Source organism: Oncorhynchus mykiss, chromosome 32, assembly GCF_013265735.2.
Source record: "Oncorhynchus mykiss isolate Arlee chromosome 32, USDA_OmykA_1.1, whole genome shotgun sequence".
In the NCBI taxonomy this organism is placed as follows: domain Eukaryota; kingdom Metazoa; phylum Chordata; class Actinopteri; order Salmoniformes; family Salmonidae; genus Oncorhynchus; species Oncorhynchus mykiss.
The window spans coordinates 16,386,428-16,402,533 of record NC_050572.1 but is presented as its reverse complement, the minus strand read 5'-3'; the positions used below and the strand labels follow the sequence as shown (position 1 = coordinate 16,402,533).

At 43.1% G+C, this 16,106-nt stretch overlaps 1 protein-coding gene across 10 annotated transcripts in view; it reads left to right on the top strand.

The window, feature by feature from the left end:
* Positions 1–16,106, top strand: part of LOC110488015 (cytoplasmic dynein 1 intermediate chain 1) — a 111,631-nt gene that overhangs the window by 60,752 nt on the left and 34,773 nt on the right. For all 10 annotated transcript variants that reach the window (XM_036970943.1, XM_036970939.1, XM_036970941.1 and 7 more), the window contains 3 exons: positions 1,508–1,673; positions 1,948–2,047; positions 2,413–2,538. In XM_036970943.1, coding sequence (XP_036826838.1) covers positions 1,508–1,673; positions 1,948–2,047; positions 2,413–2,538 — 392 coding nt within the window. The remainder of the gene's footprint in view (positions 1–1,507; positions 1,674–1,947; positions 2,048–2,412; positions 2,539–16,106) is intronic.

Genomic DNA, 16,106 nt, shown 5'->3' with positions numbered 1-16,106 from the left:
CTGGTCATGTACTAATTTGCAGCTGGTCATGTACTACTTTGCAGCTGGTCATGTACCACTTTACAGCTGGTCGTGTACTACTTTCCAGCTGGTCATGTACTAATTTGCAGCTGGTCATGTACTACTTTGCAGCTGGTCATGTACCACTTTACAGCTGGTCATGTACTACTTTGCAGCTGGTCATGTACCACTTTACAGCTGGTCGTGTACTACTTTGCAGCTGGTCATGCACTACTTTCCAGCTGGTCATGTACTAATTTGCAGCTGGTCGTGTACCACTTTGTAGCTGGTCATGTACCACGTTGCAGCTGGTCATGCACTACTTTACAGCTGTACTACTTTACAGCAGGTCATGTACTACTTTACAGCTGGTCATGTACTACTTTACAGCTGGTCATGTACTACTTTGCAGCTGGTCATGCACTACTTTACAGCTGGTCATGTACTACTTTACAGCTGGTCAAGTACTACTTTGCAGCTGGTCATGTACTACTTTGCAGCTGGTCATGTACTACTTTACAGCTGGTCAAGTACTACTTTGCAGCTGGTCATGTACTACTTTGCAGCTGGTCATGTACTACTTTGCAGCTGGTCGTGTACTACTTCACAGCTGGTCATGTACTACTTTGCAGCTGGTCATGTACTACTTAACAGCTGGTCATGTACTACTTTGCAGCTAGTCATGTATCACTTTGCAGCTGGTCATGTACTACTTTGCAGCTGGTCATGTACTACTTTGCAGCTAGTCATGTATCACTTTGCAGCTGGTCATGTACTACTTTGCAGCTGGTCATGTACTACTTTGCAGCTAGTCATGTATCACTTTGCAGCTGGTCATGTACTACTTTGCAGCTGGTCGTATGCTACTTTGCAGACAATGATGCATGAGGAGGTTTATTGTATCCGATGCTTTACTCTGTCCTGGATGAGATCTAGATAGAACTATTGTTATTGCTGTATGGTGCAGTAAACTTATAAACAGAATATATGTGCATCCAGACTGTTGTCTTAGTGTGTGTGGAGTTTGAATCATGTTTATTTGGGTATACACTGTCTGTATTTAGTGCCAGTGCAGGGTAGTAGTTTGGGAATGGGTGGGTGTTTAAAATGACGCGTCTATATTTGTATTTCTACGTGTGTGTGGATGTGGATGTTTGTTTGTGTCTCAGGCCACCCCATAGAGCTGTGTCTGTGTGGTGTGTCTCAGGGCACCCCAGAGAGCTGTGTCTGGGTGGTGTGTCTCAGGCCACCCCAGAGAGCTGTGTCTGGGTGGTGTGTCTCAGGCCACCCCATAGAGCTGTGTCTGGGTGGTGAATCCCTGCACATTGTTGTTTACCTATTTTGACTTATCCCTGTGTGTGTGTGTGTGTGTGTGTGTGTGTGTGTGTGTGTGTGTGTGTGTGCTTGTGCGTGTTTGTGCGCATGCATCCGTGTGTGTGTGTGTGTGCCTGCGTTCGTACGTGCCTGTGCCTGCGTGCCTGTGCCTGCGTGCATGTATGTGTTTCAGGCTACCCCTGCAGGGAGCTGACAGAGGAAGAGAAGCAGCAGATCCTCAAATCAGAGGAGTTCCTCAGTTTCTTTGACTGCAGCATCAGAGTGATGGAGAGAGCCCTGGCCCAGGACTCAGACATATTCTTTGACTACAGTGGACGAGACCTGGATGACAAGGAGGGGTGCGAAATTGGAATTTGTGTGTGTGTGTGTGTGTGTGTGTGTGTGTGTGTCTGTTGTGATGTCTGTAGAGGGACCATGGTTTGTGTAATCATGTGTATGGAGCTGATAATGGCCTCATGGAGTAATGCCTTTGGTGTCAATCAGGACTTGACCTCTTTGTTCTTCAAACACATTCCCTCCTCATGATGTCATCGTCCTCTCAGAACCCCCATTTGACCTCACATACAATGACATCACCCAGTGATCTCTGACCCCTGTTTCTATTGGCCACAGGGACTTACAAGGCGGATCCAGTCTGGCCCTCAGTAGGCTATTCTATGACGAGCACTGGTCCAAACATCGAGTCATTACCTGTCTGGACTGGTCCCCTCAGGTAAGGACCAGGGTGAAGATTCCCCTTAGGTACAGATCTAGGACCAGCTTCCCCTCCCGCAATGCTAACCTTAACAATTAGTGGGGGGAAAGCAAAACTGGGTGCAACTTTACCCACACTGTTGTGTGTGTGTGTGTGTTTTGGGAGGGAAGGAGTGCATGTTTGTGAGTGTATGTGTCATCACTGTACTCTCCATCCTCCTCATCCTCCTCTCCCTCCTCTCCATCCTCTTCCTCCTCCCCTGATCCTCTTTTATCCTTCAATTTTCCCTCTCATTCCTGTTTCCTCTTTCTTTCCTTCCTCTTCTCGATCTCTCCATTTTATTTGATCTTGTCCTCTCACCTCCCCCTCCTCTTCCTCCCCAGTATCCAGAGCTGTTGGTGGCGTCCTACAACAACAACGAGGATGCTCCTCACGAGCCTGACGGTGTAGCTCTGGTCTGGAACATGAAGTTTAACAAGAACACACCTGAGTATGTCTTCCACTGCCAGGTAAAATCAGTCCCAGGTACACCTCTATCAGATCAGTTGGACCGTATTTACAAAGTATCTCAGAGTGCTGATCTACAATCAGTTTAGCCTTTTAGATCATAATTCAATGAAGAGAGGGGACCTGATCCTAGATCAGCGCTCCTTCTCTGGGATGCTTTATAAATACGGTTTTTGATCTATATAACATTTAACTGTTCCCAATGTGTTATACCGATATTGCATTTATGTGACTTATATGTCTATATTACAGTACTTTAATTTACCAACAGCTCCCTGATTTATTATTGTGTGTCGGGCACTGTCTCAACAGAGCCAAAATAAAAAAACATTCATAGCATATGTTCTTTTAACAAAAAAAGTGACTCTATTTCCCTACAGTTGATTAATGTTTTAATTGGCAGCCTGATACAAGTGGATGTGGGTAGAGATACAATATTCTAAGGCTGCATCCCAAAAGGCACCCTTTTCATTAAATAGTGCACTACTTTGACCAGGGCCCATAGGGATCTGGTCAAAAGTAGTGCAGTATGTAGGGAATGATAGGGTGCAATTTGGGATGCTACCTTAGACTAGTAGGTAATGTCTATGGAACGCATCACTCCACCGCTTCAACAATGATGACACCAGAGATGAAAAATGAGGAGTAAAGTGATATTTAATTAAAGCAGTGAGTTCCTCAGGGGTTCCTGGGGTTTGGCCTACTTGGGCAGAACATGATATTACGGAACATGTTCTGCTCGCTCGCAGAGAAAATGCCTCTGGTTGGTTGTGACGTTGTGTGTGTGCTTTTGGTTTTACAATCCATGTGGTAACCAGAAGTCCTCACAAGGATAGTAAAACAAGAACAAGTCTGACAAGTGGGGACATTTCACCGCTCCCATCAAGGAAAAAGGCTTTTTTAAGTTTAGGGGTTTGGTTTAGGATTACAATAAGGTTTAAGGTTAAGATTAGGGTTAGGAGTTGGGGTTAGGGGTTGGGGTTATGGAAAAAGGGATTTTAAATAGGAATCGATTGTTTGGTCCCCTCAAGGATGGTAAAACAAACGTGTGTGTATGTTTGCACGTATGTGTGTGTATTCACGTGCAAATCCGTGTGTGTCTGTGTGTGTCTGTGTGTGTCCTTGTGTGTCCGTGTTTGTGAGGGAGTGATGGGGACCCTGGGAGGCAACTGAGGGCTGGGGAGGAGATTTAGAGGGACTCTCCACGAGAGAGAGAGAGAGAGAGAGAGAGAGAGAGAGAGAGAGAGAGAGTGAAAGAGAGCGAGAGAGAGAGAGAGAGAGAGAGATTATAAAAACTTCTGCGTAATAAAAAGATGTGGCCTACCACTTCCTAATTCAGGAGGCCACATGTGTTAGCCCACCCACGTGGATCTTCCAATCACATGTGCTGCTTGACTCTGTTTCCTACGCCCAGAGTCTACCTCATAAACACACATACACGCACAGTATAAACTTATATACAAAGAGTACATTGAAATAGTCACACACACATACACTGAGTTATAGACATACACACAGAGTCACAGGCTCACACACAGAGTCACACAAACACACACACACACACACTCATGCAAAGCCATACACACATGTACAGCCACCCACTCCCACACTGCAGACCAATATATGCAATTTAGTAGAGGCCTTAATTGATTTGAATAGATAATAGATGCAATAATAGATTTTAAACAACACCATTATCCACCAGCTTTATTTGGCTACTATTATTAATGTATGTTCTGAAGTGCATGTAGTCTGGTGTAGATATTACAGTGTTACAGTATGTAGTCTGGTGTAGATATTACAGTGTTACAGTATGTAGTCTGGTGTAGATATTACAGTGTTACAGTATGTAGTCTGGTGTAGATATTACAGTGTTACAGTATGTCGTCTGGTGTAGATATTACAGTGTTACAGTATGTAGTCTGGTGTAGATATTACAGTGTTACGGTATGTAGTCTGGTGTAGATATTACAGTGTTACAGTATGTAGTCTGGTGTAGATATTACAGTGTTACAGTATGTAGTCTGGTGTAGATATTACAGTGTTACAGTATGTAGTCTGGTGTAGATATTACAGTGTTACAGTATGTAGTCTGGTGTAGATATTACAGTGTTACAGTATGTAGTCTGGTGTAGATATTACAGTGTTACAGTATGTCGTCTGGTGTAGATATTACAGTGTTACAGCATGTAGTCTGGTGTAGATATTACAGTGTTACAGTATGTAGTCTAGTGTAGATATTACAGTGTTACAGTATGTAGTCTGGTGTAGATATTACAGTGTTACAGTATGTAGTCTGGTGTAGATATTACAGTGTTACAGTATGTAGTCAGTCTGGTGTAGATATTACAGTGTTACAATATGTAGTCTGGTGTAGATATTACAGTGTTACAGCATGTAGTCTGGTGTAGATATTACAGTGTTACATCATGTAGTCTGGTGTAGATATTACAGTGTTACAGTATGTAGTCTGGTGTAGATATTACAGTGTTACAGTATGTAGTCTGGTGTAGATATTACAGTGTTACAGTATGTAGTCTGGTGTAGATATTACAGTGTTACAGTATTTAGTCTGGTGTAGATATTACAGTGTTACAGCATGTAGTCTGGTGTAGATATTACAGTGTTACAGTATGTAGTCTGGTGTAGATATTACAGTGTTACAGTATGTAGTCAGTCTGGTGTAGATATTACAGTGTTACAGTATGTAGTCTGGTGTAGATATTACAGTGTTACAGTATGTAGTCTGGTGTAGATATTACAGTGTTACAGTATGTAGTCAGTCTGGTGTAGATATTACAGTGTTACAGTATGTAGTCTGGTGTAGATATTACAGTGTTACAGTATGTAGTCTGGTGTAGATATTACAGTGTTACAGTATGTAGTCAGTCTGGTGTAGATATTACAGTGTTACAGTATGTAGTCTGGTGTAGATATTACAGTGTTACAGTATGTAGTCAGTCTGGTGTAGATATTACAGTGTTACAGTATGTAGTCTGGTGTAGATATTACAGTGTTACAGTATGTAGTCAGTCTGGTGTAGATATTACAGTGTTACAGTATGTAGTCTGGTGTAGATATTACAGTGTTACAGTATGTAGTCTGGTGTAGATATTACAGTGTTACAGCATGTAGTCTGGTGTAGATATTACAGTGTTACAGTATGTAGTCAGTCTGGTGTAGATATTACAGTGTTACAGCATGTAGTCTGGTGTAGATATTACAGTGTTACAGTATGTAGTCTGGTGTAGATATTACAGTGTTACAGTATGTAGTCTGGTGTAGATATTACAGTTACAGCTACAAGGATTACTGTCAGTTTGTCTTTACAAGTGGTTTCTGTCCATATTGTAGTCTGGAAGCTGGGTTACTATAACATAATGATGCCCATATTGTAGTCTGGAACCTGGGTTACTATAACATAATGATGTCCATATTGTAGTCTGGAACCTGGGTTACTATAACATAATGATGCCCATATTGTAGTCTGGAAGCTGGGTTACTATAACATAATGATGTCCATATTGTAGTCTGGAAGCTGGGTTACTATAACATAATGATGTGTGTATATTGTCACTGTGATAAAACAGGAGACATTTGGCATTGGAAGCTGTGTGAGAAGCATAGAAATGTCCAACCATACATAAAGTTAATGTCATTACAGTTCAACCTTTTACAACTTAACAATTGGTTCCTCACCCTGAATGTCATATAGATAAGAACTGATGATACAGTAATTATCTGATACACACTCACATGCACACACGCACACACACCACACACATACACTCACATGCACAAAGGCACGCACACACACACACCACACACCGCTTCTCCCATGAGAGGGGTCTATTTGGGTGACTGAGTGGTGCTGCTGGGAAGATGTGTGGTGGATGAAATGATAGGGGGGGGGGGGGGGACAGAAATGAAAACCTAAATGGCACCTCCCAGGCACCTCCCAGGCACCTCCCAGGCTTTCTTGTGTCAGTCAGTATGAGTGTGTCCAGGGGCGGCTGTGCCATGCCCTTTCATGAGAGAAATAAATAAATAAAATACGGAAAGGAGTCAATCTCCAATCGCTTGGCATGGGCCTCCCTCGCTTTTCTAGCTGGAGAGGGATGAAAGGAGGCAGAAGTGATCAGGGGAGAAGAGAGATTGTTTTTCGCTCCAGGATCTATTACAAACAGAGGTGCTCCTTTCTAGTTATCCGTGGATCAGATGGATCTTAATGTGCGAGCATGTTCAGCCGTTTAACCCCCAAAACCACAGGCCCCCTTTCTTTTCTCTCTCTTCTCTCTCTTCTCTCTCGCATACACTCATCCTCTGTCGGCCTCTCTTCAATCACACACGCTTAGGTATGTTAGGGCTCTGTTAGGGCTCTGCCAGGGCTCTGTTATGGCTCTGCTAGGGCTCTGCCAGGGCTCTGTTAGGGCTCTGCTAGGGCTCTGTTATGGCTCTGCTAGGGCTCTGCCAGGGCTCTGTTAGGGCCCTGCCAGGGCTCTGTTATGGCTCTGCTAGGGCTCTGTTAGGGCCCTGCCAGGGCTCTGTTATGGCTCTGCTAGGGCTCTGCCAGGGCTCTGTTAGGGCTTTGCAAGGGCTCTGTTGTGGCTCTGTTAGGGTTCTGCTAGGGCTCTGCTAGGTTTCTGTTAGGGCTCTGCTAGGGCTCTGCCAGGGCTCTGTTAGGGCTCTGCAAGGGCTCTGTTGTGGCTCTGTTAGGGCTCTGCTAGGGTTCTGTTAGGGCTCTGCTAGGGCTCTGCCAGGGCTCTGCTAGGTTTCTGTTAGGGCTCTGCTAGGGCTTTGTTAGGGCTCTGCCAGGGCTCTGTTAGGGCTCTGCCAGGGCTCTACCCGGGCTCTGTTAGGGCTCTGCTAGGGCCCTGCAATGGCTCTGTTTGGGCTCTTCCAGGGCTCTGTTAGGGCTCTGCCAGGGCTCTCCTTGGGCAACATTTCTAAAAACCTGTTTTTATGGGGTATTATGTGTAGATTGATCAAGCAAAAATTATTTAATCCATTTTAGAATAAGGCTGTAACGTAACAAAATGTGGAAAAAGTCAAGGGGTCTGAATACTTTCCGAATGCACTGTATTCGGTGGTTGAAATTATGTTCAATTTCATCTTTCAGAGAGTGAAATGGTGTGTTTGAATCATCGTCATTGTTTCAACGTCATGCCATCAGCCTAAATATGGTGGTATATTGAAATAAAATGTCAAGCCATAGTCCAACGATTTCTGCCTGAACAGTGACTCCTACTGCTGTACGAGGGGTAATGCACTTCATTGAGAAGGAGTCTACCATTCAGATGCCTACAGTACCTCTACTTTATGTTTAGCTTTTTTTTTTTTAAACAAGCTGTGTTTGATTCAGTTGAGCTATCATGTCAACACATTTAGACATCTATCAGCTTCCATATTCATTTGTGTAGACTACCTAAATAACATTCAAGAGTTGAAAGGAACTCCTCAAACTTTTCTTTCGCAGTCTGTACAGTATGTGAGGTTGAGTTTATGTAGGCTACATTGACATCTGATTTTCCCAAAGGACACCATCCCCACTGGGCAAAATCTGGTTGAATAAACATTGTCTCCATGCAATTAAAAAATAATAGTAATAATTTGATTATGTTGAATCGACGTGGAAAACTGAATGGATTTGCAAAAAGTTATCAACTGATTGGAATGTAATTTTTTTACCTAAATCTAAGGGCATGGTGAATTTTTGAGGTTGATTTCACGTTAAATTCGCATGAAAAACTAGACGTTGAAATGGTCATTATAATTTGTCCATGGTGGATTGGATTTTTGGAAGTTTAGAAGTAGTTACCATTAGCTCTATGAATACGATGCCAAATTCATTGTATTAATAATAAACTTGCCATTACTTTCAACCAGTGTGTGCCCAGCAGAGTCTGTAAGTGGAGCGGAGCTGGAGCGGGGCGAGGAGTGGAGCGTGCCCAATTTGACTGGAACGTGGAGCGAGTTTCCTAAAGGTTGGAGCATCTGCCTTCTTGCCCCCTCCAATTTCACTCCAGTAGTGCTCCAGAAGCACTCACTTCATCAGCTCAGGGCGCGCCCCGTCCTCATATGCATCTGTTGGCTACTTGTGTACTGCTATAGCCCTTGCTTTAGCTACTGTTATGGAGTTCACAAAATCTTTTCATGAAGAAAGTGATAAAACACACAGGTGCAAAATCAAGGTGACTTGATCAGGACCAAAACCAAGAGAAGGAGTGTGGTGATGTAATGTCCACAACTAAAATATCTGAAAAGACATATCCTGAAAGCATGACGGTGTACTTACTACATGCACATGCTAACAGAAAGGAATGAGGTGGGAAACTAGCTAAGTGTGTCAAATCAGATTTAGTTCATTGTCATTTTATTATTTATTTATTATTTATACAATAGGCCATCATTGATTTTGGCCCAATGGGCCTGGAATATTACCTCTGTCAAGGAGCTTTCCATTTGATAGGGTTATTTTACCTCAAATCTTTTAGGCCTACCTACAATTCTTTTATATGCATCCCTACCTAGCCTGGCAAGAGTGGCCCGAAGGGTATTTAGCATCCCCATTGGCTCCGCAAGCGCTGAGAGGGTATTCTCCACTTCTGGCCTGCTTTCCAGGCACCATTGCATCAACCTGAAGCCACAGACCCTGACCAAATTCATGTTTCTAAAAATGATTTCCAAGGCACTGTAGACTAAGCCTAATAAACCATTTTTCCTTTCATTTGTATTTTATTTAATTAATTTAATGTACGTCACAGCCTGTATGTGCAAATTGTGGATTATATAATGATTTAATATAATGAAGTGCTGAGCACTTAATGTCCCTGCCAGCCTAGTGTGTCGCACTTGCAAATGCTTCACAAAGTATTTCTTTGTAGGCTATAGCCTTAAAATAATTGAAATAATATAGCCTAAATAATTCATTTTCATTGATTCTTAGGCTCCCTGTCTGGCTCCTGACCTATTAGAGTGTTTATATGCTGTTTAATACGACATGTAGACTATTTGTGTAAGGAGGAGGTGTAGCAAGGATCGGACCAAGATGCGGCGTGGTAAGTGTCCATGGTTGTTTATTTAAAAACATAAACTGAACACTATGAATATAAAAACAATCAACGTGAACAAACCGAAACAGTACCGTGTGGCGACAAACACAAACACAGACACGGAAACAATCACCCACAAACAAACAGTGACACCCAGGCTACCTAAGTATGATTCTCAAACAGAGACAACTAACGACACCTGCCTCTGATTGAGAACCATACTAGGCCGAAACATAGAAATCCCAAAATCATAGAAAAACAAACATAGACTGCCCTGACCATACTAAATAACGACAAAACAAAGGAAATAAAGGTCAGAACGTGACAATTTGAAATGATGAGCGCTTCTTACATTCACCTTTTCATGTTGTTTATTAAAGTACTTTTCATTCAAACATATGGTTTGGCTCCAATACTTCATAACCAACTGGTAGGTCCAGGTAGTCACAACAATAGATGGGTGTTGGTTCAATTGTGATTTTAATGAATGGAGGATTTCTGACCGCTCCGCTCTGCTCACATACTTTGCTGCCCAGTGGGTTGTGTGTTAGTTTGTAGATGGGGTGGGGACTAAGACTGAATTATATGGGGGAGGAGGGGTTATTAGTGAGGTTTGGGGGGACACTGGGGCTACATTGTGAGGGGGTTGATGTGAATGATACTGGGGAGGTAGGCATTCTGTCCTCTTCTCACAGCCCTGCCGGTGGACCCGTCATTGGCCCAAACCCTGTGTGCTCAAGTAACATCACACAACCCGCTCAAGTGGGATGGGTCACGCCACATCATTGATACGCCCCAAAAACCTCACTCGCACCCCTCAACCGCCTGCACCCCCGCTGGCACTGTCAGCTCCCATCCCACTCAGCCATATTTTTATTAATATCTCTCAGTTTATTTTACACACCATGGCTCTCTGTGACCTGATCCCCGTGCCAGAGGGTTGGGAAAGCAGGCCTGGTTTAGAGGGAAAGGGGGGGGGGGGGGGGGGGGCGGGGGAGCGGGGGAGAGAGAGAAAGAGAGAGGGGTGGGGGGGAGAGGGAGAGAGGAGGGAGAGAGAGAGGGGAAGGAGAGGGAAAGAGAGAGAGAAAGAGGGAGGAGGGAAAGAGGGAGGAGAGGGGGGAGAGAAGAGGTATTCATAGGGTTTCTGGAGAGATTCCCACTCCAAATTATAGTGGCGGATGAAGTTGCATTTGCTCATAAAGCTTACTGGAGAAATCCTATAAAAGCCACTGTTAGCTTTGTGAGAGGAAGGTCAAAGACCCTGTGTCTGTGGGGGTTTTATAATAGACTTGTATAATAACACATTCTTTCAACAGCTAGCTAGAGATTCTACCTCCATTATGGTGCAGTGGTCTTGTTCCCTGAATTCTTTGCTGTTCAGATTCTGATGGGTAGAGGAATATGGCAACGCTAGGTAGATTAACATTTTAATACTTAGCACTCTATCATTGTGTCAAAGCCGTTTTTTTCTAATCATACTTTATCAATTCAATAGGAATTCTCACTTTAATCATCTTTATTTTTTATATTTTTTATATTTTGGTATCAATTTACGGCACTTCTCCTATGGCAATATGATTAAGGTCACTCTCACTGAAAAGAGAGAAGAAGAAGAGGATGAAAGAGAGAGATGGAAAGGAAAGAAAGAGAGAGGGGCCGAGAGAAGGAGAGAAAGGCTGCTTGTATTCACAAAGCCTCATTTTCTTTATCTGATGAAACAGAGATATGCTATTCCACCGGCTGTGCCAGAGACCACAGAGTGACAAAATCTGTGGGGTGTCGTAAAAAAGAGAGAGCGAGGGATGCCAAGGGAAGAGGGTTCAGTCCATCTGGTCCTCATAAAGCCCTGCTGAAAACCAGATGACTGTGGTGGTGCAGCGAGAGGAGGAGATGAGAATATACTGTCTTGTTACTAAGTCATCCACCCCCTCTCCTCTTCCTCCCTCCCATCCCAACCCAAACTCCAGGAGCATTTTTTACCCGAGAAAGAGGGAGGCAACCAAGCAGGGAGTGTTCGTTCCTCTCTTCCATAATCCCTCTCTTCGTGCCATATCTTATCATGGGTTAGCCTGAGTATTATTCTGTATAGAACCCTTCCTGTTAATATAACAGGCTCTGTCACAAGCATTTCACTTCTTGAGATGATTTTAAAACATTGCCTTGGGGAAGGAAAACCCCAATGCTTTTGCTCTGTAGGTGATGGGCCCTCGACACAACCTCTGCCTCATATTAACTTATCCGTTTCAATTAAGTTTTGTTGCAGAAAAATGACTTTCACTGGTGTTTTTCAGTGAAGCTGTCAGTTTAAACGTCTGTTTGGTTATGGGCCACCGATAGATGACTTTACAGGACCTGAACATACCTTGAGAAAAAGGAGAAAAGGTCTCAGAGCTACTTCACTTTGGAACTGAATGTCGGAGTTGGTAAAGAAAAAGTATATTATTGAGATATGTTCATAATACAGACTTTACACAGAGAAGTGTGCGAGATGGTTTTGATATAGGAAGCTTTACGCAGGTGCTGCAAAGGCCTATATTTACTTGAATATCCACTTTGTTGCAAAGGTGCTCATTGGATTTAGATCTTAGGGCTCAAACTAATCAAACCCACATTTCAGTATTTTTTCAGTTACATGTAAACATACAGTAACTACTTTCCTATAGTCAAATGTTTGTACATATTGATTTGGGTAGTAACAGGTGGATTCCGCTGACAGACAGATGCTTCCAGTTAGATGTGTGTCACAGTAGTTGTGTAAACAAAGATTGAATCAGCTTCTCTAATATCATTGGCTGAATCCAAAGTGGCAACCTATTCCCTATATCGTGCACTACTTTTGACCAATGCACATAGAGCTCTGGTCAAAAGTAGTGCACTATGTAGGGAGTAGGGTGCCATTTGGGGGACGCAACCTCTGCCTCATATTAACTTATCTGTTAATAACACAACATGACATCTGAATGGGGAAATACTTTAATGTATCAACCAATTCCTTACGGGAAGAAGTCCTAAATAGTTTTATGGGGACAAATTGAAGTCATCTTCAGTAGCTGACGATATACAGTCTGTCAGTGTAATTCACGACCGTACTTGTTGATATATGACAACTGAATAAGGCTTCTTGTGTAGCGCCCAGTTAATTTCTGGCAGACGTCGCAAACTGCACTATAGGGTTATAAACAGAGCTAATGTCGGTAGCTGATTCAGTAGGCCTACAGACAAGGATAGTGGGGAAATAAGGTGCGGTTTAAACTTTAAAAGACTGTGAATTCTTAGTTTAGTTAAAGGATTTCTCCACTTTAGATGAAGCGCCTGATAGGGTCAGAAGTCTGCCGAACATATGGAGTCAATATCCAGTCTTTTTTTAATCCTTTTTTTCTGTCGTTACTATTAAGCTTAGTGATTTATTAGTAATGATAACTCTGGCAGGGAGACTAACGTTACATCATGTCATATTGCGAGCAGGGGATCTTCCAGACGTTTATAGAACGGAATAATTGATGACTTCTGGTAATGAGATAGAAGATTAAAGTTAGTATTTATCATGGTTATTACTCAGAGAGATGGATGTTTGAAGAGTCCTGGTAGTATACCTCAACCTCATTCTAGGAGAAATGAACGTGCTTGTCTTAGTCATGTTTCTCCTATTTCACCATGATTCTTCAAAGTCATGTGGGAATAATTTGCGGTAAATAAATTCATTTCTCTTAAGTCTCTTTATAACAATCTATCGTATAACTTACATCCCTTTCCTGAGGGAAAGTTTGATCAAATGAAGACACTTATATACAGTATGCAACTTAGGTTTCAAGTTTACAGTTTTTACTCTCACAAGCACTAGTACTGTACATTGAAAATGCCTTTCTCGCTTGCTCTTTCCCAACAATGCAGTAGTACTATAGTACTATAAAAAATACATGAAAAAGTCAAGGAGAACAAAAACACACAAGAAATAGTAATAAGAAGAACACGAGAAAGTGAGTAAGATATATATATACAGGGTCAGTTCCAGGGTCAGTAGCTATATACAGGGTCAGTTCCAGGGTCAGTAGCTATATACAGGGTCAGTTCCAGGGTCAGTAGCTATATACAGGGTCAGTTCCAGGGTCAGTAGCTATATACAGGATCAGTTCCAGGTTCCGTAGCTATATACAGGGTCAGTTCCAGGGTCAGTAGCTATATACAGGGTCAGTTCCAGGATCAGTAGCTATATACAGGGTCAGTTCCAGGGTCAGTAGTTATATACAGGTCAGTTCCAGGATCAGTAGCTATATACAGGGTCAGTTCTAGGATCAGTAGCTATATACAGGGTCAGTAGCTATATACAGCGTCAGTTCTTGGATCAGTAGCTATATACAGGGTCAGTTCTTGGATCAGTAGCTATATACAGGGTCAGTTCTAGGATCAGTAGCTATATACAGGGTCAGTTCCAGGGTCAGTAGCTATATACAGGGTCAGTAGCTATATGCAAGGTCAGTTCTAGGATCAGTAGCTATATACAGGGTCAGTAGCTATATGCAGGGTCAGTTCTAGGATCAGTAGCTATATACAGGGTCAGTTCTAGGGTCAGTAGCTATATACAGGGTCAGTAGCTATATACAGGGTCAGTTCCAGGGTCAGTAGCTATATACAGGGTCAGTAGCTATATACAGTGTCAGTTCCAGGGTCAGTAGCTATATACAGGGTCAGTTCCAGGGTCAGTAGCTATATACAGGGTCAGTTCCAGGATCAGTAGCTATATACAGGGTCAGTTCTAGGATCAGTAGCTATATACAGGGTCAGTTCCAGGGTCAGTAGCTATAGACAGGGTCAGTAGCTATATACAGGGTCAGTAGCTATATACAGGGTCAGTTCTAGGATCAGTAGCTATATACAGGGTCAGTTCCAGGGTCAGTAGCTATATACAGGGTCAGTAGCTATATACAGGGTCAGTTCCAGGGTCAGTAGCTATATACAGGGTCAGTTCCAGGGTCAGTAGCTATATACAGGGTCAGTAGCTATATACAGTGTCAGTTCCAGGGTCAGTAGCTATATACAGGGTCAGTTCCAGGGTCAGTAGCTATATACAGGGTCAGTTCCAGGATCAGTAGCTATATACAGGGTCAGTTCTAGGATCAGTAGCTATATACAGGGTCAGTTCCAGGGTCAGTAGCTATAGACAGGGTCAGTAGCTATATACAGGGTCAGTTCCAGGGTCAGTAGCTATATACAGGATCAGTTCCAGGTTCCGTAGCTATATACAGGGTCAGTTCCAGGGTCAGTAGCTATATACAGGGTCAGTTCCAGGTTCCGTAGCTATATACAGAGTCAGTTCCAGGATCAGTGCCAATACTATATTTACAATGTGCCGGGATGCTGGAGTGGCAGGGTTAGATGTGGGGTTAAGGTGACTAGGCATCAGGAAATATGATGAACAGAGTAGCAGCAGCAGATACACTGAGTGTACAAAACATGAAGATCACCTTCCTAATATTGAGTTGCACCCCCTTTTGCCCTCAGAACAGCCTCAATTCGTCAGGCCAGGGACTACAAGGTGTGGAAAGCATTCCACAGTGATGCTGGCCAATGTTGCCTCCAATGCTTCCCACAGTTGTTTCAAGTTGGCTGGATGTCCTTTGGGTGGAGGACCATTCTTGATACACATGGGAAACTGCATGAAAAATCCATCAGCGTTGCAGTCTGGCACCTACTGTACTACCATACTTCGTTCAAAGGAACTTTAATCTTTTGTCTTGCCCATTCTCTCTTTGAATGGCACACATACACAATCCATGTCTCAATTGTCTCGAGGCTTAAAAATCTTTCTTTAACCTGTCTCCTCCCCTTTGTATACACTGATTGAAGTGGATTTAACAAGTGACATTAATAAGGGTTCATAGCTTTTACCTGGTCAGTGTATTTCATGGAAAGAGTAGATGCTCTTAATAATTTTTACACTCAGTGTATGATGATTATATGTGAGTGTGTGTGCATGTATAGAGTCAGTATGGATGTGTGTGTGTGTGTGTGTGTGTGTGTGTGTGTGTGTGTGTGTGTGTGTGTGTGTGTGTGTGTGTGTGTGTGTGTGTGTGTGTGTGTGTGTGTGTGTGTGTGTGTGTGTTGGAGTGTCAGTGTGAGTGAGTTAGTGTGTGTGTAGAATGTGCATAGAGAATAAAATACAATGCTCAACTCAGATAGTCCGTGTGGACGTTTTGTTAGCAGTCTTATGGCTTGGGGATAGAAGCTGTTCAGGAGCCTGTTGGTGTCCAGTACTGCTTGCCGTGCTGAGTCTTTAACAATTTTCCAGGTCTTCCTTTCACACTGCCTGGTATAGAGGTCCTGGATGGCAGGGAGCTCGGCCCCTGTGATGTACTGGGCTGTTGGCACCACCCCCATGTAGCGGGCCCCATGCGATCGAGTGCAGTTGCCATACCAAGTAGTGATGCAGCCAGTCAAGATGCTGTCTGTGGGGCAGCTGTAGAACTTTTTGAGGATTTGAGGGCCCATGATACATCTTTTCAACCTCCTTCACAACTGTT